At 42.1% G+C, this 23611-nt stretch overlaps 4 protein-coding genes across 5 annotated transcripts; 2 read left to right on the top strand and 2 right to left on the bottom strand.

Moving 5' to 3' along the window:
* Positions 1 to 66: 66 nt before the first annotated feature.
* Positions 67 to 7453, bottom strand: tmem154 (transmembrane protein 154). Its single transcript, XM_056586383.1, has 7 exons — positions 7115 to 7453; positions 6218 to 6319; positions 6042 to 6095; positions 5434 to 5598; positions 4037 to 4088; positions 2454 to 2530; positions 67 to 913 (listed from the first exon to the last, which is right to left on the bottom strand). The coding sequence occupies exons 1-7, from the start codon at positions 7206 to 7208 to the stop codon at positions 909 to 911; spliced, it is 549 nt and encodes a 182-aa protein (XP_056442358.1). The 5' UTR covers positions 7209 to 7453; the 3' UTR covers positions 67 to 908.
* A 673-nt stretch (positions 7454 to 8126) lies between these two features.
* Positions 8127 to 11429, top strand: tma16 (translation machinery associated 16 homolog). Its single transcript, XM_056586382.1, has 7 exons — positions 8127 to 8243; positions 8362 to 8468; positions 9085 to 9122; positions 9224 to 9308; positions 9474 to 9622; positions 9993 to 10035; positions 10317 to 11429. The coding sequence occupies exons 1-7, from the start codon at positions 8130 to 8132 to the stop codon at positions 10480 to 10482; spliced, it is 702 nt and encodes a 233-aa protein (XP_056442357.1). The 5' UTR covers positions 8127 to 8129; the 3' UTR covers positions 10483 to 11429.
* marchf1 (membrane-associated ring finger (C3HC4) 1) lies at positions 10052 to 17476 on the bottom strand. The gene is made up of 8 exons (XM_056587245.1): positions 17314 to 17476; positions 14636 to 14689; positions 14270 to 14346; positions 13269 to 14075; positions 12996 to 13176; positions 12517 to 12661; positions 11760 to 11804; positions 10052 to 11647 (listed from the first exon to the last, which is right to left on the bottom strand). Exons 1-8 carry the CDS (start codon positions 17386 to 17388, stop codon positions 11340 to 11342), a joined length of 1692 nt encoding a protein of 563 aa, XP_056443220.1. The 5' UTR covers positions 17389 to 17476; the 3' UTR covers positions 10052 to 11339.
* Positions 17477 to 18421: 945 nt separating this feature from the next.
* On the top strand, positions 18422 to 22969 carry LOC130379283 (cornifelin homolog). Of its 2 annotated transcripts, XM_056586022.1 has the most exons (4): positions 18422 to 18493; positions 21048 to 21275; positions 21710 to 21855; positions 22441 to 22969. In XM_056586022.1, the coding sequence occupies exons 1-4, from the start codon at positions 18427 to 18429 to the stop codon at positions 22573 to 22575; spliced, it is 576 nt and encodes a 191-aa protein (XP_056441997.1). In that variant the 5' UTR covers positions 18422 to 18426; the 3' UTR covers positions 22576 to 22969. The 2 variants fall into 2 exon arrangements, with proteins under 2 accessions (XP_056441997.1, XP_056441998.1); XM_056586023.1 differs by lacking the exon at positions 18422 to 18493 and having other exon boundaries at positions 20919 to 21275.
* The last annotated feature ends 642 nt before the right edge of the window (positions 22970 to 23611 follow it).

Raw genomic sequence — 23611 nt, forward strand, 5'->3', positions numbered from 1 at the left:
TTAGTTAAATGGTTATAAAAAAAAATAAAAAATCGTTATATATTTATTTATTTATTTATTAATATTTCCAGATATTAAACAATAGATGTATGTCTCATCTGGGCGTATCTTTGAAGATAAAGAGTTAAAAGTTCGGCCAACAAACTCGGCTCCGACATTTAAAATATGCAAATGTATTTTGTACGTTACATTGTGTTGTAGAAATCCGGCCAATCTAACATTTCTGACATAAATTATATTAGTTTCAATGCAACAAATTACGACTTCGTGCAGTCTTTCTCCTCTTTAGTTTTTTTGTTTTGTTTTTCAATCCAATCCATCATGGAATAATGTGGTTCTCAGTCTCACCAACATACAAACCAGTTGAGCCAGAATGAAGCACTGTTTGGAAAATTCTAGATTGACATATTGCCTACGCATTGTAAAAAATACCACTATTTTTATGTATTTGTTTTTTGTTTACCAATCATTACATTTATTAATTATTATCCATCACAATAATTAATTCTAGTCATAGTTTATTAGATAAAACAATCTTTGAAGCAGAAAATAGAAGATTAAGACTTACTTACAGTCAGACTTTTTCCAAACTAATAGTATTATACGCAGACGTCACATGTGCAGTTCCATGTAATTAGCATGGACAGCCAAATACAAAAAGGCAACGGACACATAGAAAACAATAAATAAACAAGGAACAGACAAACAAGTACAAAACTGAGTGAATGGAAAATTCAAAAATTAATAAAAGGCATTATTATGTGGTCTAGCTATTTGCATATTCAAGGTATTGACTGAAATAGGTATTGGTGATATGTATAGGTAACAGTGGGTCCTTGCTTGAAAAGAGAATGTTTTTCGGTAAATACATTTCCAGGGAGGGATGGTGTCAGCAGTTTTTATTTTCGTTAGGCTATAGAGAAGAAACACAAGAAGAAAGAGATTGAATACAAATCGTCGTAAATGATAATGCTTCCAAATCATTTGTTGGTGAAAACAGCCTCAACATTTGTATTTCTTTCAGAATACCGTAAAATAGAAAATGATGAACAAATGAAGAGCTGACCATTATGATTTGATTCAGAGATTCACTGTCCTGGAAAAATAAATAGCTGCTAAGTTACCAAATAGAGTAGGCCTACTCTTCTCTATCCAAATATCTAGGTAGGTGGCACATTTTAACCTGGACATGTGCAGCTTTGCAAATAAACCCTGGGAAAAAAAACAGTGTGTGACTGATACAGGTCCTCAGTGGGCCGATTGGACCTTGAACCTCCCCAGTATAAACAGACACACACACACACACACACACACACACACACACACACACACACACACACACACACACACACACACACACACACACACGCACACACACACACACACACACACACACACGCTCACAGACACACACACACACACACGCTCACAGACACACACACACACACACACACACACACACACACACACACACACACACACACACACACACACACACACACACACACACACACACACACACACACACACACAAACACTCACATACGCACACACACGCACAGACACACATGCAGACACAAGCACACCCACGCACACACTTTCTCATCTGTTGTCATCCATGACGATCATTACACCAAAATGCCAGGCATCTGTGATGTAAGTTGAGACAGATGTTAGGATGTTTTTATTTTAGCTCCTTTATTGTACTAATTAGTACTGACAAGGAGATTAGATTACACCAGGAACACATGCGACAAAACAATATGGTGAATGAAAGAACTTTGTTTGCTGGTAACAAGTGATTTCACAAGATCAATGGTGCTGGGCCTCATTGACCAATGAACCTTGCCTGGCTCTCAACGTGTCTACACAAATTGCCATCTCAATACATGCTATTATTATTGACCTTTCCATTGGGTTAATTATCTGTTAGAGCATCGGCATGAACATTTGACGTATGCTTACTATGTATGTTTGTTCTCCAACTGGCTAGGCTACCTTAAATTATTTACTTATAAACACAACTTAAAAACCTAATCATCATCTGATTTTAAAGGCTAACTAAATTGTATCACATATATATTTACTCCCTTCAAACATTGAAATTAATTATTTCTTCATTAATTTTAATGAACTGCTAGGGCTCACAGCATAATCTTTAACAAATTGTGCAATAGCGACCTCTGCTGTATAATGTCAGTCTCGCGTCTCGTATTTAGTGACAGTATTTGCATTTTGTTTCACTTTACTGGGGCCGTAGCCAGGGTTTTAAAACTTTTGCTCAGCTCAGAGTATCAAAAGTCTAACCCTGAATTAAGCATGCACTCATCTCTGAGAAGTTCTCAACCGCATATTTTTTATACTTAGTATCCAATTTTATTTTTAGTTCTAAAAAACTACGGAGGTTCAGGTATTGGTGACCTCATAGCTGTCTTTGATTTAAAGAATCATACCATTATTCTCGACCCATTGGTCCATGTCCTCCATCTCGAGCTCCAGCACGGAGGGGATGTCATCGTCAAACATAGGCCTGGAGATCAGAAAACACGGTTTGAACACACAAGAATCTTCCAAGTGAAAGGACTAAATAAAGATTATAATCTTGTCTAGTCTGCATTATTAGGGTTATTTCATGAATGGTTACATCAGGATATTTAAATAGCTTTAATAATTTTATTTTCTCAACATCCCCACTACTTTGAAGTGGCAGTCATTTTAGTGGTTAGATAAATTCACGGTGATGAACAATCTTTGAGGATTAATGGATGGGGGAATTACCATATTACCATAGATAGATTAAAGGTTGGGTATGGAATTCTCTTTTTTGGCCATTTTTGCAAAATTACTTGAAATACTTATCATAACCCACTTACAGCCACTGAGTTAGAAGTACTGACATGAAAATTAAATAAGTCAATCATCTGTGGAACGGACAGGGCTCGAAAAACTCCAGCCAATGATTTCCAGAACCACCGAGTGGCATTGGACCGTAAGTACGTCAATCAAACGGTCAGACTGCACTCCCCCTCCCCCGCTCCCCGCGCGTGACCCCTTCGTGCACGTACTCAAAGCTCGTGACCAAGAGCAAGCTTCTGTTTGTTGTTATCCTGTAGTAGCTACTGGAGCTAGCTAACTAGCTAATCCACATTTGGACCTAGCACTAGAAGACAACCCTAAACTCCAACCAAGCTAGCCTGGCTCTCTCTCGTGCATCTGTGTTCGCGTTTGTGCATGATTGCGCGTCCATGTACTTGGAATGGGTAGAATCAGAGTCCGCGTTGAAGGAGAGGGGGTAGGACCATTTGAGTTGTGTATTTTCAAAATCTGACGGTGTTTCGCAAATCCCATACCCAACCTTTAACTAAGCTTATTTTCAAACATGGAAAACATAAAAAAGGCATTTCGGCAAGCCATCATCTAGTGCTAGGCCCATTTGTTGACATTAAAACAGCTCTGTATCCACACTCCAAGATTTAGGTCATTTCTTCCAGATTACTTGCAGATAATGTTTTAAGAACCTTCCTTGTATTGGGCATTTTTGGATTATTTAGAAATTGAAACATATGATGTAAGATTTAAAGGTTGTCAAATTAGACAAAATTGGCTTGATAGTAAACATGTGATCTGCCCTTCAAGTAGAAATACCCATATAAAAAAAAAATAGACATTTCTTGAACTTATGGGCCATATTATCATTCCGAGATATCACTTTCAACTTTACAGACACTTATTGTAGTGTGTCTTTCAAATTAGAAGACGAGGAGCCGAGGTGAATAAAGAAGGCTACGGCTACTGGAAGGAAGACAAAGTGGACTAAAACAGGTATGGACAAGAATGTGAGTCAAACCAAAATGACTAAGTGGTTCACTGGAATACTACTGACATCAACAATGTTTCAGTGACGTTTTGTGCATTCAACCGTGTTACCCTTGAGGCCTAAAAAGAGATTGCACAAATTGCACTAAAATAACAAACCAAAAAATAATAAAAAAGCAGCTTAGTTTTTACACAAAGCAATCGAGAGTTCTGTACTTACATCGGTACCTTCTCTGTGCTGCTTGCTTGCATATATGAATCATTTGTTTTATCTATGGAAACAATGAGATACGTCAAAGATAAGACAAACTTTTAACAAAAGAACAGTGCAAATCAAACAAGAAAAGATGAAATGCAATAAAAGCTGGAATTCACACTATATATATTATATACACATATATATATGTGTGTGTATATGTACATATATGTGTGTGTATATATATATGTATATATATATATATATATATACACATACACAAAAATGTACAAAATAGGTCTAATAGAATAAACCAAAAGAAAAAGATGTATTTACATGATCAACAGAAAATCTGCGTAAAAGAGCCACTCCTGTTCTCGATGGTGTGCAAATTAGATTAAAAAGCCGGAGTCCAAATGTATGTGAATATAAGTAACTATTAAAAACTAAAATATAGAAGAGCCTTAAACTACAGTTGCAACTGTGTAGAAGGGAGTGAGTCGGGTGGTGAAGTGGTGAAAGAGGACAGACATCTAGATGTGTAGGAGAGAGTTGGTCGGGTGGTGTAGTGGTGAAAGAGGACAGATACCTAGCTGTATAGGAGAGAGTGAGTCGGGTGGTGTAGTGGTGAAAGAGGACAGATATCAAGATGTGTAGGAGAGAGTGGGTCTGGGTGGTGTAGTGGTGAAAGAGGACAGACATCTAGCTGTGTAGGAGAGAGTGGGTCTGGGTGGTGTAGTGGTGAAAGAGGACAGACATCTAGCTGTGTAGGAGAGAGTAGGTCTGGGTGGTGTAGTGGTGAAAGAGGACAGACATCTAGCTGTGTAGGAGAGAGTAGGTCTGGGTGGTGTAGTGGTGAAAGAGGACAGACATCTAGATGTGTAGGAGAGAGTAGGTCGGGTGGTGTAGTGGTGAAAGAGGACAGATACCTAGCTGTATAGGAGAGAGTGAGTCGGGTGGTGTAGTGGTGAAAGAGGACAGACATCTAGATGTGTAGGAGAGAGTTGGTCGGGTGGTGTAGTGGTGAAAGAGGACAGACATCTAGATGTGTAGGAGAGAGTTGGTCGGGTGGTGTAGTGGTGAAAGAGGACAGATACCTAGCTGTATAGGAGAGAGTGAGTCGGGTGGTGTAGTGGTGAAAGAGGACAGACATCTAGATGTGTAGGAGAGAGTTGGTCGGGTGGTGTAGTGGTGAAAGAGGACAGACATCTGTGTAGGAGAGAGTAGGTCTGGGTGGTGTAGTGGTGAAAGAGGACAGACATCTGTGTAGGAGAGAGTAGGTCTGGGTGGTGTAGTGGTGAAAGAGGACAGACATCTAGATGTGTAGGAGAGAGTGGGTCTGGGTGGTGCAGTGGTGAAAGAGGACAGACATCTAGATGTGTAGGAGGAAGTGGGCCAGGTGGTGGTTGAGGTTAATATACCTGATGTGGTCATCTTCTGATTCCACTTGCGGCTCATTGCGATGCCACACACAATCATGCCTATGATGACCACCACCAGCACCACGGGGACCAGGATGATGGTGAAGCTAAGACCATCCTCCAGGGGTTCAGCGGCGTCACTGCTGTTACCAATCTCTTGATCCTCTTACCAACAATAACATAAAGGACGCATTAATTAAAATACAACACATTCAAAAATGGAAACCACGACTATGATAATAATTATAATAATAAACGTTCTCATCAGAACCCTACTCACAATAATCATATAGTTGATGTTAATAATGTGCTTAATTTAAGCATATTCTATCTTTTTTTGATATTACCTTTACTTAATCAGGTTAGTCCCATCAAGGTTGAAAGGCCATCATAATGATGATCATCATCATCATCATCATCCTCATAATTAACATTTGTTTATTTTATTGCTAACATTTCTCAAGAAATCGATCAACAACCAAGTTATATCACCCAGCCACAGAATATACAAAACATACTACATTTATAAATAGGAACAGGACAAAAACACCAGAAGCTGATCCATTTCCAGGGAAATCCTTCTTGGCAAATGTTTGACATGAACTAACCTGGTATCCACGTGTCATTCGTTTGGTCTTGAGATGATTCAGTTATCATAGGACCTGGACGTCCCACAAACACAGATAATCACAGTTCATTCTGTAAAACCAACTTTCAGAGGTCTCGGCAGATCAAAACAAATTATTACATACCGTATAACAACCAACGAACAGCGACATCTTACCTTGGTCATCCTCTGATTCACCGCTTGCCGGGAAGGATTGGTCGGTAGTGGTGACTTCTGCCTCTTCGCCTTCAGAGGCATCGGAGTAATCATCAAACTGACCTGACATTGCCAGCAAAGGATCAATATTCCCTTTCAATTATTATATACGATTTCCACATCTTGAAAAATGAATCACTTTATGAACAGCCTTCCCGGAAAAGACTAAATGTAGTCAGTAGTGAATGAAGAAAGAAACAAAGGCCTTCATAAAGGAAAAAGTAACACTTTTTCCTAAAGGTATATAATAACACATTCTAAACCAATTGGAAGATGATCCCTGTAGCTCACCGGTAAATTAACATGCAGGACACAACAATGTAGTCTACATTATTGAGTGCAGAGACTTTTAAGTGATTGTTTAATATTATGAAATATTAACTTTTGGATAATGGATAGTTCATTCATGATAAACCCATCTAATGAAATGTCAGTATTACTTTCTAGCAGTTGTACCACTAATATAACAGGAATTGATCTGATCACAAGTCATGCACACTTCCAATAAGAACAATTTTAAAACAATAAGGTTTTCAGATGTTTTGTCGTCTATCACACCGCATTTATCAGAACCCAATGACTTCAACACAGGAAAAGGGTGACAGGAAACATTTCACAAGAGGATACATGTTCTCGTAGGTCTATGATATTTCCCATTTTTCAAACACATTCTTAATGTAAATTGTAGTCCTTTCTTAATTTTACTCAAGCTTAGATTAAACAATACACAGGAACATATCATTCAACTAAACATAAACTGAACACAAAAATTGGTGAGCATGGAAACTAAGGAACTTTGGTAAGACTATGGGAAAGTTTGATCAGGAGTACGTAGTCAAATAATCATTCCATCCCTACCTGTTCCGGCCAGACTGGCCAGTAACAGCAACAGTAGCACAGGTCTCATCTCCCTGGGACCTCGCCTTACATAAGCAGCGGTAAAAGCAGACATGGTGCCATTGTGTGTCTACGTTTCTCTCCACTGTCATGGCCTCATACTTCCTGATTTGCTTTGACTCACCTAAACGAGAGATAGAAAAAGGAAAAAAACACCACCACTAAAGAGGCACACACCCACAGTCAGATAACTCCCTCGGATGTGATGCAATGTACCAGGCTGTGTGCTTGTAGCCACAGGTCTGGTGGCTCCTGGGCCTGGGCCACTGTAGAATCACATTCCTCCTTTTTTGGTATGTGGCCTCATAGAGCATGCCGGAGCTGTGTAAACTGAGGGAAAGGAAGAACAGTTGCCTTTAGTCAGCGACTTCAGCTAATGAGGCCACTTGGATGTCTTTAATAAAAGGTATGCAAATACCAGCTATTTTAATTAGTGCCAATTTGAAGCTTAACGTTAGTTGTCAGTTGTTATATATACTTTTTTGGGGAGGCTATCAGTTCAACCTTGACAATCTTTGTCATTATCAAATTACAATCAGATAATGGCATGGGACCGATTTCGTCACTTTCCATTTGTAACGCTAGGGCCGACAGACGGCAAGAAATAATCTTGCAACCCAACGCCGTGACAAGTTTCAACATGCTGTCAAGCGAAAAAGGCTTTCTAAATAAATATTCACACACAAATTTATGTGAGTTGAAGTCGATGTTAACTTCAATCCGAGAAATAACAGTACGAATCATGGAAAATCAAGAAAAAAGTTGACAATACAGATGCAACAATGACCTTACAAAGGAATTTTCATTGGCACATGCTAGAAATGTAAACGCAAAATACCAACAAAAAACATGCACAATAACCAAATATTTTAGCAGCTCTTTAAATTAACCAATTTGCACACCCGTCTCTCGCGGAGTTAATCTACAGGTAGGCCTCTAATAAAGTGAGCCCAACGGAACTAACAGATCTGAATTTATGGTCTTGAGAATGAGTCGGACCCAGTTTAACGACGGACAGAGCCACTTCCGTCTAACATATCAACACCGGAGTAACGTGTTGTCATCAACCACGCTTGGAACTGTTGAAATGGTATGGTAACAACAATATATTCAAACAACCTTGACTGAAATAGATTATATTATATTATTATTATATTAAAATAATTATCAAATGAGTATCAAATAAATAAAGATGTTTTTTTTTCCAGCCGAAAGCACAGAAGAAGGGCAAGGCTCCTGAAAAAGTTGTCCATCCGTTCAGTAGGAAAGCTGCATATCTTGCAAGAGAAGAGATACGCCTGGATAAAAAAGAGAGGTTGGTACTGCTAGCGTTATTTTTTTGCCAGATCTCCCGAACATTGAGAGCACTTTCAGACGTTGTCATTTTCCAGACGTATGCCTAAACGTTCAAGGTATACGATTCGTTTTTTGATTACCCATTATCTAAGGAAATCTTAAAGATTAAATATTAAGTGATTTAGCTCATTTAGTCAGAATATAAATGTGTAAAGGGAAGACGAGGATGACCATATTTTATGAAAGGGATAATCTGTAAAACAAACGATGAGTTTGAAATGACAAATAATACAAAGATAATAAAGAGTAAGTAGGCCTACTAAACATAAATCCAAACACATAAGCACAAGGAAAAACATTAACACGCACACACTCACACACCCACGCACACTCCAACAATGCTCCCCAAAGCTATTTTACCAATTTTTTCTACTGTTCCATCAAGAAGACTAATAGACCTTAACAAAGGATCAGGTTGAGTGCAAAACGATTTTTTTTTTCTTATTCAACAGAAGTTTATTTTAAGAGAACCATATTTGAACCAGATCTAAATACTGAATGTGGTTAAGGTACAGTCCATTGCTAAGGTTGTACTTTTGACAAGGCATGCTGAGAGTTTTTGTTATGTTTTATAGACAAAAACACGAGAAAGCAGGGCGGCTGAACAGTATTGGTGAGTTCTTTTAATCCCACATACACCAAATATTGACCTAAATGACACTGGCTTCCATTGAGTAATGTGTTTGCTTCTGTCCTGTCCATGTAACTATACAGGGGAAAAACTGTTATGGTTCCAGGGACAGTTGGAGACTGACAAGGCGACGTTCTCAAAAACAGATGCTTGTGACATTATTGAAAGGTAAAAGGATCCTGACTGTAATCGTACCATGTAAAATGAAGCACTGAGATGTAAGTAACCTAACAAGCCATCCCTTGGCATAGCTAAAATGACTGCTTATACCAACGTAATGCTTTCTTACAACTGTATCGCACATTTCTAAATTCTACTATTTCATTTGCTCAGGTACCTGCACAGATTTGACTCTGAGCTGGAACAGATAGAGCTGGTGAATGGAATAAAAGGTCGCCAGGGTCGACTCCATGGAGCCAGAGAAACAACCATCAAACAGACAGTAGAGCGTGAGCGGGCAATGTACGAGAGCAATGGATTCGGTGAGTTGGGGCTCTTGTATATTTCTATGCTTCCTCCCTTGGTCTCTTCGATGGACTGGAATGATCTGGAACAGTATTTTGTGAGACCAAAATATCTCCCCATGCTAACTTGCTGCCTACCAAGAGGTCCGTCCGTGCCAACAACCAATGCTAATGGTGGAGCTAGGTCACGGGTAGCTTATACTTGGCCCAACTATAATGGGGCAGATAAACGATTGGGGTTTGAAGCTAGCCATAATAAACTACCGTTTCAATAATAAATTATGACTTTGATCTCCAAAGGAAACGGATTTCCAATCAGTCAAGTTTAAATAGTTCATTGTTCTGGTTGTGAATGTTAAATGACAGATCTTTTCCCTTCTCTCTACAGAGATCCCAGATATCATCAATGCAAAGAATTTGAAGACATTCAGGTTGGAGCCCAAAGTTTATGTTAACAAACGTACAGTGAATCAGTTATGTCTTAGTCTGTTTAAGTCTATACATTCTCCCAAAGGCTACTTAGAATGATCTTGACATTGTTCCCTTTTGGAAAGTATCAAAATAACCATTTTCAACCTTAAAAGGAGGGCAGCCAATCTTCAGCAAGTGTTTACTTTCTATAAACGCCTATCTTAGACCCAGAGGTTTGGTTGAGTTTGACTTCTCGTGATTTACTTCACTGATTTGACTCAATATTCTGTATTGTTTTAAGAGCGTGGACCGGGGACCTGAAAAAGCTTCCTAACATCAAGCTGCGGCAGGTTTCTAGTAAAGACAAATTGAAGGAAGATGAGAAGGCTGAAGATGGAGAGGAAGACGACGCACACTGCCAGGAGGATGAGGACGCTGCTACTATGTCAGAGTCAGACTCGGACTGAGCTCTGTGGCAAAAACAGGACAAGCAGCCTTTTGAAACTGCCTTTTTACTGTGGTATCGTAATGCACCAAGTGGTGTACTAGTCGGCTTTTAAGGACTTCGGGTCGACACTACTCTGCCACCTTTCCAATGTTTTCCAGCAGATGGCGCCCAAGAATCATCCCAACATGTGAGCAGATAGAGCCGTCTCCCTTTCGGCCATTTCGCTTATTAACTTCACTCAGCCATAAGACAGAATCTATTATTGTTTATTGCAGATGTTTGCATAAATAATATTTTCATACCCAATTAGAAATAGAAAATACATTTTGTTGACACAGAAAGTGGATCTGTCATTATTAATGTTCGAGTTCAATTTTTTTCACAATGAACGCAATACATAAGTTGCCTAAATAAGTTGCATCAATCAACAGAGGCTGTTATTCTTCAGATAGGAAACACCGGGGATAAGAACTGGAAACGTACAATGGGTAACATTAAATATATGGCCTGGAATACTGAAACTGAATGTCACTGGCTACATTTCATCGTTACATCTATATAAAATAGTTGAGTTACAACTGGGGATCTCCAGTTTAACATCAGTACTTCTATACTTGCACTGCAGTAGTGATAAACCAACCGACTCCCCATTTCCTAAATTGTCTCTGCCTGTACCTCCATTCCTGTGCTTCCTTCTGCTGTACTCTTCCTCTTGTTGGTGACTCAGTCAGAAGGTCAGGATTAGCATGAAGGAACATGTCCACCACACCCAATTAGACCCAAACCACGCCTTTTCTTTTTAAATCAACCACCCTACGGAGGGCAGGGCTATTTCAGTCATTCTTTGGACTACAGGGTTTGGAACGGGGAGGAGCCTCAGACAGGCGCAACTGCGGCCTCCAGCGATTGGTCAGAGTCCATCTGCTCCTCTGGGACTTGCGCAGGGGAGGGTCCGACTGGGACCACCACAGTGTCCCCCGTCGGCTTGACCCGGGGCTTAGGGTCCCGAGGGGGATGCAGGCCCTTCTCGGGGCAGTTTTGCACCGTGATGATGCGGTTGAAGGCCTTTAGGCGGCGCCAGAGCTGCAGGTAGACCCCACCCTGGATGTGCATGAAGAATAGGCCACTTATTATGCCCATCCCCACCACCGTCACCTTGGTCCAGAAAGGCCACTCCATCACACCTGAGAAGGGAATCAAACACACAAGCGGACTAAATGGTTGCGTGTCCCCCAGTAGTGTACGCAATGTTATTTACTGTGTTTTATTTGAAACCTAAACCTAGTCTGTGCTTACCCTCTGCTGAGTAGTACTTCAAGAGAGACAATCTCCACAATTGGTCTGCAATAGAGAGCAAAGGGAGTTCTGGTTATTGCTTAATCTCTGGAATATCATTTTATCATACCAACAAATATTTGTGGAATCGGTGTACTCCCGTTTTGATCGAATTCTGTGGGATACAAATAAAGGTAAATCACAATACAAGCTTAGTGCAATGAGGAAGTGCTATCCCACCTAACCAAGCAAACAGAAATATGGGGAGGAAAGCAGAACCCCAGATCATAAGGGTCTCTAAAGGTTTGTTTCACATTAAAATTCATGATTTGTTTTTGGTCAATTTCAAAATGAATGATTGAACATTTTCCAAAATTACAAATCAGTCAATTACAAATCAAACTGGCCTGGTTGGATATATAGAAAAAAGGAAATCAAAAAGGAAAATGGAAATGAGTAGCAACGTTGTTGGGTTTGGCCGTTACAATCGGCGATGTTGTTTGGGATATGTACAGCACACGTGGCGTTATATTATAATTGTCAGAGAGGCTTAACCCTCCATCGGACGTGGACATTAACATCCACTGCTGCCCAGACAGAGCTCCACACACAACGTGGCGTTATACTATACGACTCTAAGACGCCTTAGACGCCCTCTCCGGTACGCTGACAATCGCTGGCCAACAGGAGCTTTCTGGTAATATGCTGCCCCCTATTTTGTGGAGGACTAATTCCGTGTGTGTTTGGTACAGCCATGTGGGACCAGTGCAGTACCGACCCTCCTTGCCCAGGCGGAAGTCCTCAGCGGTCCTCTTACACAGAACGTATGCGGACCAGGTCACACACGACAGGGACAGGAGGTGAAAGACCACCGAACACAGGATCTTCCTCCACTCCCCCTTGGTCATGTGGAGCCTCTCCCACTGGGGTAGGGGGACACAAGAAAAGAGAGGCAGAAGGGAGAACCTCAGAAACAAAGGACATGCAGTGGGAGGAGCGAATCGTTCCTTTACCGATTATTTACCTGTACCACTAGTTCTAATTCAAGTGCGTAGTAGAATCCCAAATTTGCCGTCTAAAGTTGATCTGATCTTAGTCGTCGTTTACACGCGAGTGTTTAACTGTGATTTTTTCCGTTGACATGCAGGGGTGTGTGTGTGTGTGTGTGTGTGTGTGTGTGTGTGTGTGTGTGTGTGTGTGTGTGTGTGTGTGTGTGTGTGTGTGTGTGTGTGTGTGTGTGTGTGTGTGTGTGTGTACCTTGAACAGGGGTTTGAGCTCCGTCTCCATGATGAAGTCATACTTGCAGAGTTCACAGCAGCGCGTGTCTGAGGACTTGATCCATTGGTTGAGACACGCCCGGTGGACGAAGCGCAGGCTCCCCGTGCACCAGCACGGCGTGATCAGCGGGTACTCCTCCTCCCCCTCACAGTGGCAGATTCTGTACAACAATCAGTCAATTCAATGACTTCAATCATTTCAGCGATTAAATCATGCATTATGAAACATAAACTCACACACACACACACACACCTGCAAACCTCCGCGTCAGAGTCTTCAGAGCAGACCGTTTGCCCCGTGTCACCGTTGGCCCCGCAGTGTTTGGTCCCCGTGGGAACGGCCGAGTCCCCGCCCCCCGCCCCCTGCTCCTGGTAGGTTCCTTGGTAGGTCATCTGCTCCTCCTCCCCGGCCAATGAGGAGCTGCCGCCGGGGCTGGGGGCCCCTGGAGGACCCCCGCTGCTGCGCCGCTTCTCCGGGCCCGCCTCGCACTCCGGCGGCTTCCGGGTCTCCTCCCCACTGCCCCCGCCCTCATGGGAACCCATCGACTGGAGCTCCATGGGGGCCTCTTTGTCTGCCCCCGGCTCCCCCCCTGGCCTCACCCGAGGCCCGGGCGGCCTGTCCCTGCCGCCCCCGCTGCGCCGCTGGCCCCTGCGGGCCCTCTCCTTGCTCCAGCTGCGGTCTTCGCGGCCCCCGGCCTCGTCCTCCGAGGTGGTGTCTGACGGCGGGCCCTTCGGCCTGGGAGCCGGGAGCTCCTTGCGGACCCTGGTCCCCGCTGGCTCCTCCCCCCTCTCCTTCTTCCTCTCGTGGGGGTCCGGGCTCGGGCTGCCCTCCCGGGCCGGGGCCCCCTGCCCCTCGGCCCCCTGCCCCTCGGCCGGGGCGTCCACGGGGCCACCGACGGGGTCGCTGACCTCCTTCTTGCGTCGATGGCGGCGCTTCACCGTCTTCTTCTGCTGCGTACTCTGGGAGGCGGTCGTCGCGGCAACCGGGCGGGGCGGCTTGCTTAAGCTGGCTTTGATGGTGACAGCGGCGCTCGCCTCCAAGGGTGCTCGTGGGCCAGAACTGGCCCGCCCACACACACACACACACACACACCCACACCCACACCCACACCCACACCCACACACACACACACACACACACACAAACACACACACACACAGGTTACGACAGGAAGATAGGAAATGGACCATCATAAATGGAGGAGACAATCACTGTGACTTAGGACCTATCCAGAGGTGGGATGGGGGTCTGACCTGCCTATGTCCTGAGGGGAGGGGGGTATGGCCGATGTCTTCAATGCTGTACCCAACGCAGCTGTAGAGCCCTTCACCTGAAAACACCAGCAGTTTTGTGAGTACATAATAATCATACAACAAACTCACCATTGTAAAAATAATAATTATGTATTCATATATATATATATATATATATATATATATATATATATATATATATATATATATATATATATAATTAGCGTTATCCCAGAATACATTATTCAAGTCTCAAGTGTCTAGGGGTTTTGAAAAGAGATGTGGTTATGAGCATCCATCTGTCATAAATATAAATGTCTGTCATCAATTAAATCAACAACAGCAGGAGGCTTCTGTATTGGCTACCTTGGGGATGCTGCTGGACCGACTTTCTGAACTTGCCTTCCTGGCCTTCGCTCCCTGGAGGAAGACAAATCAGACAGGGAAATCGGACGCTGATTAAATCAGAGTAGTACAAATATTAAGAGTAAGGGTTAGACACCTCTGGGACCTCCCTAACATGAAAATGGACTACTTTCTGGATACCTTTATTTGACCTAAGCCTGCATACATCAAAAGAGGTTAGTCAGAATGATCCCTAGTGGCAAATAGAATAAGCAATACCAATCAAATGACAGCACACATTTCATTTGACATCAGGCATAAACATCCACACTGTTATCCAACTTGAATGCACATCCCAGTGGCCAGGTCAATGAGTTGCGACGTGTTACCCAAGCCCTCGTGATGTAACAGGACGGTCCACGTGTCCCGGGTCCTGACTACGGCCAGGTCAGGCCCGCTGATCCTCTTACCCCGGCTGCAACGCCGGGCATTTACAGTCACATTAAATCCGGAACCTTCCAGAACGTTTGCTGTCCAAACTCAACCGACAGAGACCTTAACTGTTGACGGTTGGTCGACATGGAAACATTTTCATGTCAGATTTATTTTTATTGCTTGGAACAAAAATATTATATGATTTTAAGTGTTGTGTCAATAAGACCAATCCATGCATCATGGCTGTTGTTTAATAAAAATTGTAGATATAATGTAACATTATTTCGGCTCATTATCTTTCAAAGTCAAATGTTTTGCAAGTGACTGTAGGAAGTAATGCTCTATGCTACTTTAACTGTATTCTCAAAACAAGTGTGCAATCAGATGTTGCGGCACCAATTCACGAAACCACATACAGTTTCACTTCCTCGTTCAAGCTCAGAGTATTTATCAGTGAGTAGAATCCAATCGACATATTTATAGACAGCTTCATGCGTTCATCTAGGGCAGGTTTGATGAAGTTGATCTAAACAGTAAGAAAAGGTAAAAAAAAGTGACTGAGGGTTAAAATGCTTGGCCTATAGATTAACAATCCTTAATTCAATGCTAGTCTCGCAGGGCCAACCTTTGATGCAAGGCAAATAACAGAAGAGGCAAAGACTACGTTCATGCTACCGGAAAAATACTCACACCCTGTCCACACCTTTGTATTGTGTGTTTGAAGGGATAAACACTGCAGGCATTATTGCCCCATGGACTGTAGGAAATAGTTTGGCCCAAATCCCTACTCTGGAATGGACCCGCTCAGAAGGCCTGAGTCCTCTGTGTCTCAATCAGGTTCACCTGTCCCAATTAGTTAATTGCGTTTAGCTGTGTATTTCAATCAGGCTATTCCCTTCCTTCTTTACTATTGGTTGTGTTTCTGTTCTTTATAGATGTGTGCTAACAGTAAGGATGATTCTGTGCAGTAGTGTAGTTAAAACATTTAAGGGGGGGGGCGGAATAAGCAAGAGGCGGGGGGACATTTTGAGAATAAAACACTACAAACACACATATATATGTCTCACCGCGCTCCAAATCCAAATATAAACGTAATGTTATTCAATAAGGCTCTCAGACATGCTTTATTGCTTTCAAATATTTGGTTAGTTGCATCACTACCTCACCGCTAGTTCCTACTTTAATAATATCCCTGAGTCAACACACGTATGCATGATTTACTCTTCTGTCCTGTTTGGTTTTTTTTGTGTGGGGAATTGGTGTATTTTGGGGATCAAAAGAGATCCACACAGTGCTGCAGAACAAAGAGCTGCCACTGTTAGAGGCTCTGTTGCATCTGTGAGTTATGTCCTAGTGTTTCTTTCAAAATAAAGGTCCTCTGCTTCTTCTATGTTTTAATTCAGGTGGGAGGACAAATGCACAGGTTTAAAATATTGTGTGTCACCCCCAAAAATCCAAACCTATGTGTCTGCTCAAGTCCAGTCTGTCTGTTCCTGCCGAGGGTTAAGTGAGTTCCCTGTTGTACAGTATAACGAGACTATGGTCATTCCCCGTACATTTGGAAATGTGCAGTATATTGTTATTTAGTCCAAAGCTTTCTATACATTAAGGACGTCATCCTGAATTCATGACAACAACGTCACAACGTCACTTCCTTCTGTTAAAAGTATGTCTGCTGTCACGTCCTTGGCAGCATGAATGGGTTTTTTGTCGGCCCGGATCACCCAAGACCCATCTTTGGTTGTCGCATCAAGTGTTACCTCCTTAAGCTGCTCCAGTGCCAATGAATGGTTGAAATATTGCCTGGATATACAAATCAATTGAAATAATATCTTAAACGTATAGAACAAAAAAGTAACCAAAGCCATGAAAAGACCTTCAAAGAGATACTGAGGTTTTTTCTGTCTCTATGACCGAAAGTAAAATGGTGGATCCCCTGTAGCTGATGATTAAGGCTAAGATAATATCTCTCTCTCTCTCTCTCTCTCTCTCTCTCTCTCTCTCTCTCTCTCTCTCTCTCTCTCTCTCTCTCTCTCTCTCTCTCTCTCTCTCTCTCTCTCTCTCTCAACACAACCAACCTAAACACCCTGAAGTCCCAGTGCAACCCTTTTCAAAGAAATAGATGAACTCCCCAAGAACTGTTACGTAACCTGCAGAACACTTCTCTCAGGAAAAAAAACACTTTAAACAACTTCTAAACAGCCATTGTCTGTGCATTTCTAATATCTCAGAAATAATATATTAAAAAAATAAATAAATCCCACCTCAAGCTTGTCCTTGGAGCGAGGACTGCTCTTTGGGTCCCGGACTGGAGCCACAACAATCTGGTGGACCGGCATGATGTTGTATCTCAGCAACACTCCCTTGCTGATGTCCTTAGCACGGCATTCCCAGCGTACTGTACCCGCCTTTAACCACCGGCACCACGACCACCATCACCCAGTGTGTAAAATGGCTCTGCTCCCATCTGAAGGAGTGAACCAGATGGATCTTATGGTCTTCCTCTCTCGCCGTCAGGTCAGCACGGTTACGGAAAGACAGACCTGGAGAAGGCTGGGCGTAAGGTCACCATGAGAGAGACTGAGGCTTGGTAGTCAGGGGCAACCAGGTGAATACTGTAATGGGGGAGGAGCCAGAGTTGTCGTGTTTGCATGGCAATAAGCATGCGGTTGCATGAGGATTAGGCCTAACTCTAACCCCAATCCCACAACTACTTTGTGATAGTGCTAATAGGATTTGGCTGAGCACGTAGTGCACAGTGTGTGTATGTTTTGTGTTTGTGTGTGTGTGTATGTGTGTGTGTGTGTGTACGTGCGTTCCTGAGATAGAGCTTGACCATTGGTCCAGAGGGTGGATCCAATGAAAGGCCATTGGCTCTCTGTTGTCAAACAGGCAAAGCAGTGATGGAGTACGTCCATCAGACCCCAGTTGAGCTTCACTTAATTTATTCTGATGAAATAGAGAAACAGGAGAAGAAGAAATATTTTTTCTCGACCACTTGACTATCATGCAATTACTTGCATGATACTTGCACATTTTGAGTTGTAACTTCGTTGTAGTTACTTATTGTAAGTAGCTCCTGCGAAAACGGTCATAAATTAAATTAATGTGTGTGTGCATTTGTGTGTGTGTGTGTGTGTGTGTGTGTGTGTGTGTGTGTGTGTGTGTGTGTGTGTGTGTGTGTGTGTGTGTGTGTGTGTGTGTGTGTGTGTGTGTGTGTGTGTGTGTGTGTGTGTGTGTGTGTGTTTGTGAAAAGGGAGGGAGATAGAGAATGAAAGTGTGTGCGTGTGTGCGTGCGTGTTTGTGCCTAAGTGCATGGGGGTGGACTTTGAAAGTTACATGGCTCTTGACCTGAAAAACTTGTGACTCAATCTCAAATGCGAGTGTATGCACATGGATATATTTTTTGTCATTGCTGTTCAATTGCTGTATTTTTTATGACCGGTAAGTCTTTGTGTGTTATAAAACTATAAAACTACTACTATATTTTCCTCCTCAAGTGTTTAGTGTGGTTTTTATTTATGATTTTATGGTTTGTTCATCCATCTTGTAAAAATCTTGGCATTCAGTCTGTGGAAACAAAGGAAGAATTTCATTGCACAACTGAGAACGTCTCATTTGTGCATATGACAATAAACACTTTGAATTGGAAAGATGTAAATTGCTTTATCGCTTTTGAGGTTCATAATTAAAGAAACAAGGAAGTTACAGACACATTAAGCCATAAAGTGACCAAAGCGATCAGGTCAGGGGCGATTCTAGGGTCAGAGCTTTAGGGGTGCTGAGCTCCCAATGCGCCCCATGGCCACCACCCACCCTTTTTTCCATACAAAAACAAAAAATATGTCAAAAAATAACTATCATTTTAATATTGGTTCAACTAACTCCAAAATCCAGATTTATTTAATATTTTTTTAGCCCTTTCCAGAACACCAGCTTTATTGTGGCAGTTCACACAGACAGCCCCCTGTAACAAACACAAAGGGCCCTATCTTGCATCCGGCGCAAGTGACTTAGTCACTGGCGCATGTGTCGTTGCTAGTTTGCAACTGGCGCAGAGCGTTCTTTTCCCACCACCGCCACTCGCCGGTAAATCAGGGAATGATCTTGCGCCCCAAGGGGCGGTTCGGCGAAAGGAGGAGGCGTGTTCTGGCGCAAACGGTATTTTGCAGTTTCTGAATACAATTGTGCCATAGACCAGGAATTACCTGGTTTAAAGTCAGTGGCGCGTTGTTCAGATGCTATTTTAAGGGCGCATGCATACATGCGCATGCGATGCATACGGATTGCTTGTGCACCTCGCGCATACACTTTGCTTCTCCCATCTACCTAGCTGCACATTCTTGGTAAATTATTTGGGAAAGAACAGCTGAAGCAGCGGTAATAAGTTGTACTTTTAAATCAATGCATCTGCAAAAACCGTACAGCAAACACATATTTTCTTGACACAGACATTGTGTAGGCCTACATGCCCATAACTTTTAGGATTGATGAGTATTTGATCGTGAAAAACGTTGTTTTACCGCGAGTGAGTGTTAAAAAGGATGAATGAATGCGGGCGCGTGTGTGTGCTCTGTTTAAACACACGCAAACTAAACACGTAACGCATAATACAATCAATGGCAATGTCTATTACCGCGGGGACACATGCATATTAGGATAGCATACAATACTGATAAGAAACAATGTTTATAATGTATTGCGTATATCATTAAATAGAACCACAGTTACCGCATATCATATGTTATATCATATACGTTTTCTTTGCCGAAATTTATTTGAGGACTCAGTAGCCTATTTCGGAAGTTGTGGAAGAAAACCCCTTATTCCATGTGTGAATTAGGCCATATTATTTGGCAATAAACTGAGCCATTTGCAGTTTGAAATTCATGTGCATCTGTCTCATCGGAGACTGCAGACGCGCTGTCAAAATAATAAATGACAATAAATGACAATGACAAAATAATAAATGACACTTGCGCCGCGGCGCAAGTGTCATTTATTCGCCTGTAAAATAGCGATAGCGCCGTAGAATCGCCCACAAAGCTACTTGCGCTTTGCGCTTCCCACTTGCATTTTATTTAGACCGTTAAAATAGGGCCCAAAACCTGCTTCACTCAGCTGGTTTTCCTGACAGTTAACTCCATGTGCCTCCTTTTGTATCAACAGTCATTAGATTAGATTAGATTAGATTAGATTCAACTTTATTGTCATTGAACAAAGTAGCCTACTAGGTACAAGGTAGTTGGACAACAAATCTTCTGTAAATTATTTACGAATGGCCATCTCTATTCTACTTGGTTTCACACCTATCTTTCATAAAACAATATAAGTCCTCAATAATTAATAATAAAACAAGCTTCACATCAAGAGCAAAAAAAAAGACAAACCCAAAAAAATCTAGATTATTTATCCAGGTCTTGAAAATACTTAGAAATTAAAGATATAAAAAAGAAAGAGAGGGACATTTTTGATTGTACTTCCCCTTCAAATGTGGGCTGGCTTAAACGTTTAAGCCAGCCCATATTTAAAGAAAATGTAAGCCCCTCCTCGATCTGCGAGCTGCAGTCAGGGGTTACTCGTGCCTTTTGGCTTTCATAAATATCCACGATACAAATGTATGTCTTAGGAACCCCTTTCAGTCGTAAATGCAGTGAAGCGTTAACTTTGCTTCAGAACAAAAATGAATCCAAGGCATGCCTTTGGTACACTAAAATAGATTTTCTTAAGCCAAAGCCATGCCCATGCAAAGAGGACGACATAAGATGAACGTAAAGTTGCAATAATGTTGAGTTTATCAGCATTTAATACAATCAGGTAAGACTTTTACTTTCATGAATATGGCACCACACGTTAGTCGCCATTTTCATTCTAGCTAGCTTGAAGTCATTTTATTTGGCTTATGTTCGGGGTTTGCCATGATATCAGTTTATGTATAACACAAGAAACCAAGCGAAACATGTTCAAAAATTAATCTAAACATTTTCACCGTTGCTAGACATGGCCTACCAACAGCAACACCCGAAACCCCACAAAAAGCGTGCCTACCAGCAACCGCCCTACCAGCAGCAGCCCTACCAGCAGCAGCCCTACCAGCAGCAACCCCAGCAACAGCAGCAACAGCAGCCTCGGCCAGCCATCACCAGCGTAACCACCACAACACAATCAGTGATGTCGGGGATGTGGAGCAGTGGCGTGTGTGATTGCTGCTCGGACATGGAAACCTGTAAGTCCTGAAATGGAAAACAGAGAGATTTGTAGTTTAGCAATCAACGGATCAACAAAACATACTCTTGTTTTGCAGATTCTTATCGTGGTAAATGTGGTACTGTAGTCCAATATTGGGCTCTACATGCAAAATGGTTTACAGCTCCAGCCCCGGAAAAGAATGACTAAAACACAAACAACAGCAGAATTGCCACACCAGCCCATGTTGGATGGATGAAGGATGATGGATGAAGCGAGAGAATGTAGTGATATTCAAGTATAATTATATGGTTTACTTACTACTATATTATACTATTTACTATATACTATATACTATATATTATATTTTAATATATTATATTACTATATTTAGCCCATCACTTACCTTCTTTTGAGTGGACAATAAACACTTATTAGAAAGGACGAGTAAAACAATTATTCTTCCCCTCCAAGGCTGCTGCGGGTACTGGTGCTTCCCCTGCTTGCAGTGCAAGACCACCGGTGACTTTGGCTGGTGCTGCTGTCTGCCCTTGGTGGACGTCTGCTGCGTCGTTTCCTGCTGCCTGCGCTCCTCCATGCGAGAGCGCTACGGCATAAATGTAAGCGGAAGGTCAAGGGTCATGGGCCGGACCAATGATGTGGTTAGAACTAGAACGCGCGCAGACGATTGGGTGGCAGTCACAACCATAACATCTGCATGTAAACCTGAAGTGTATCGGTTGTTTGAATTGGAATTTGGTCTTGCTTGCTATGAATCTGACTTTCATAGCAAGGATTTTGTTGATGTTGTATCCGTTGGCAGCCAATTCCTGATGTCTACATTCGAGCTCCTCTCTCTTACTCACATGTACAACAATCGTATTGAGTTAACTATAGCTCCGAACGATCGGCGGCCAAATCCCTCCCTCCCTGTCTCCTGCACCCCCGTCGCTTCCTGGAACAGCTCATCAGCTGACCCGTCTGTGGGTCAAATTCAGGACACCCCTGACTTTGGTTGAAAAACACTCCAATTTGGATTGTAGAGTGTTATTGTTCTCAAACTCACCAGGAAGTGACTTTGGATAAAAGTGTGATAAATGATTAAATGGAAATGATCTCTCTCTCTCTCTCTCTCTCTCTCTCTCTCTCTCTCTCTCTCTCTCTCTCTCTCTCTCTCTCTCTCTCTCTCTCTCTCTCTCTCTCAGGGTTCATGCTGTGACGACTATTGTCAACTGTTATGGTGTTACCAATGCGTCTGGTGCCAAATGGCGCGTGAAGTCAAGACTAGGGGTCGTACTGGCAACACTACGGTGGTCACCACCCAGGTCACCCAAGTCTAGGGGTCCCCGTTCGCGGCTGAGGAACCTTAAGGCCAAAAGATTGCACTAATGATTGTTTCATCACATTTTTTGTAAAAGAGTAGTTTCACTTTTAAACCAGCATTTCTTCCCATTGTTCCATGGCATCTTATAATGACCAAATAACATTTCAACTGAATGCCATTGTTCAATTTAGCATTATTATTTATGTTTTATACATTCCTGACCTTTGCTATGCCTTCATTAAAATCGAATGTTTTTCCGATGTCACAAACCTTTATTATCATTATTACACTCAGCCTGCTTTTGTCAAATAAAAAGCCCAACAGAGTAGTTTAAGATGTAATATACCTTATTGTCATGTTTGGCTAGTTAAACTAAACTCCTTATTTAACTCGTTAAATGCATTAAATCATTAAAGAATGAAATATAATCTTGTGTAGTAATTCAGCTCTAATACAGATTCTCTCGCTCTCTCTCGCTCTCTCTCTCTCGCTCTCTCTCGCTCTCTCTCGCTCTCTCTCGCTCTCTACATAACCAACCTAAACACCCTGAAGTCCCAGAGAGAAACAGGAGAAGAATAAATATTTTTTCTCGACCCCTTGACTATCATGCAATTACTTGCATGATATTTGCACATTTTGAGTTGTAACTTCGTTGTATGTACTTATTGTAAGTAGCTCCGGCGAAAACTGTCTGCTGAATAAGTGTAAATGAATGTGTGTGTGCATTTGTGTGTGTGTGTGTGTGTGTGTGTGTGTGTGTGTGTGTGTGTGTGTGTGTGTGTGTGTGTGTGTGTGTGTGTGTGTGTGTGTGTGTGTATGTGTGTGTGTGTGTGTGTGTGTGTGTGTGTGTGTGTGTGTGTGTGTGTGTTTGTAGGAGAATATTTTTACAGAGCCAGAGGTGTTAACCATCTTGTTTTACATTATAAATACAGTAAAACAACTCTCCGCTCACATTTGTAAATAGTTATGCTAAAATAATTACCCACTTCAACTTTCGTGGTTTCTATATGATTATGGTGTCTTCCAGATCCAAGCTATCTGAGTCCAAGCTG

This window comes from Gadus chalcogrammus, chromosome 3 (assembly GCF_026213295.1).
Source record: "Gadus chalcogrammus isolate NIFS_2021 chromosome 3, NIFS_Gcha_1.0, whole genome shotgun sequence".
NCBI lineage: Eukaryota > Metazoa > Chordata > Actinopteri > Gadiformes > Gadidae > Gadus > Gadus chalcogrammus.

What these genes read in the sequence shown, in the direction of transcription:
- tmem154 (XM_056586383.1), bottom strand. Translation starts at nt 7,208, where the DNA reads ATGTCTGCTTTTACCGCTGCTTATGTAAGGCGAGGTCCCAGGGAGATG. An exon ending in GAATGACACGTGGATACCAG is followed by an intron (nt 5,599 to 6,041) that starts GTTAGTTCATGT and finishes ATTGTTGGTAAG; the next exon opens with AGGATCAAGAGATTGGTAAC. An exon ending in TCAGAAGATGACCACATCAG is followed by an intron (nt 4,089 to 5,433) that starts GTATATTAACCT and finishes TTGTTTCCATAG; the next exon opens with ATAAAACAAATGATTCATAT.
- tma16 (XM_056586382.1), top strand. Translation starts at nt 8,130, where the DNA reads ATGGTCTTGAGAATGAGTCGGACCCAGTTTAACGACGGACAGAGCCAC. An exon ending in CGCCTGGATAAAAAAGAGAG is followed by an intron (nt 8,469 to 9,084) that starts GTTGGTACTGCT and finishes TATGTTTTATAG; the next exon opens with ACAAAAACACGAGAAAGCAG. An exon ending in AGGGCGGCTGAACAGTATTG is followed by an intron (nt 9,123 to 9,223) that starts GTGAGTTCTTTT and finishes GTAACTATACAG; the next exon opens with GGGAAAAACTGTTATGGTTC.
- marchf1 (XM_056587245.1), bottom strand. Translation starts at nt 17,388, where the DNA reads ATGCCGGTCCACCAGATTGTTGTGGCTCCAGTCCGGGACCCAAAGAGC. An exon ending in TCTGACGCGGAGGTTTGCAG is followed by an intron (nt 13,177 to 13,268) that starts GTGTGTGTGTGT and finishes ATTGTTGTACAG; the next exon opens with AATCTGCCACTGTGAGGGGG. An exon ending in AGCTCAAACCCCTGTTCAAG is followed by an intron (nt 12,662 to 12,995) that starts GTACACACACAC and finishes CCCCTACCCCAG; the next exon opens with TGGGAGAGGCTCCACATGAC.
- LOC130379283 (XM_056586022.1), top strand. Translation starts at nt 18,427, where the DNA reads ATGCGAGTGTATGCACATGGATATATTTTTTGTCATTGCTGTTCAATT. An exon ending in CTGCTCGGACATGGAAACCT is followed by an intron (nt 21,276 to 21,709) that starts GTAAGTCCTGAA and finishes TTCCCCTCCAAG; the next exon opens with GCTGCTGCGGGTACTGGTGC. An exon ending in GAGAGCGCTACGGCATAAAT is followed by an intron (nt 21,856 to 22,440) that starts GTAAGCGGAAGG and finishes TCTCTCTCTCAG; the next exon opens with GGTTCATGCTGTGACGACTA.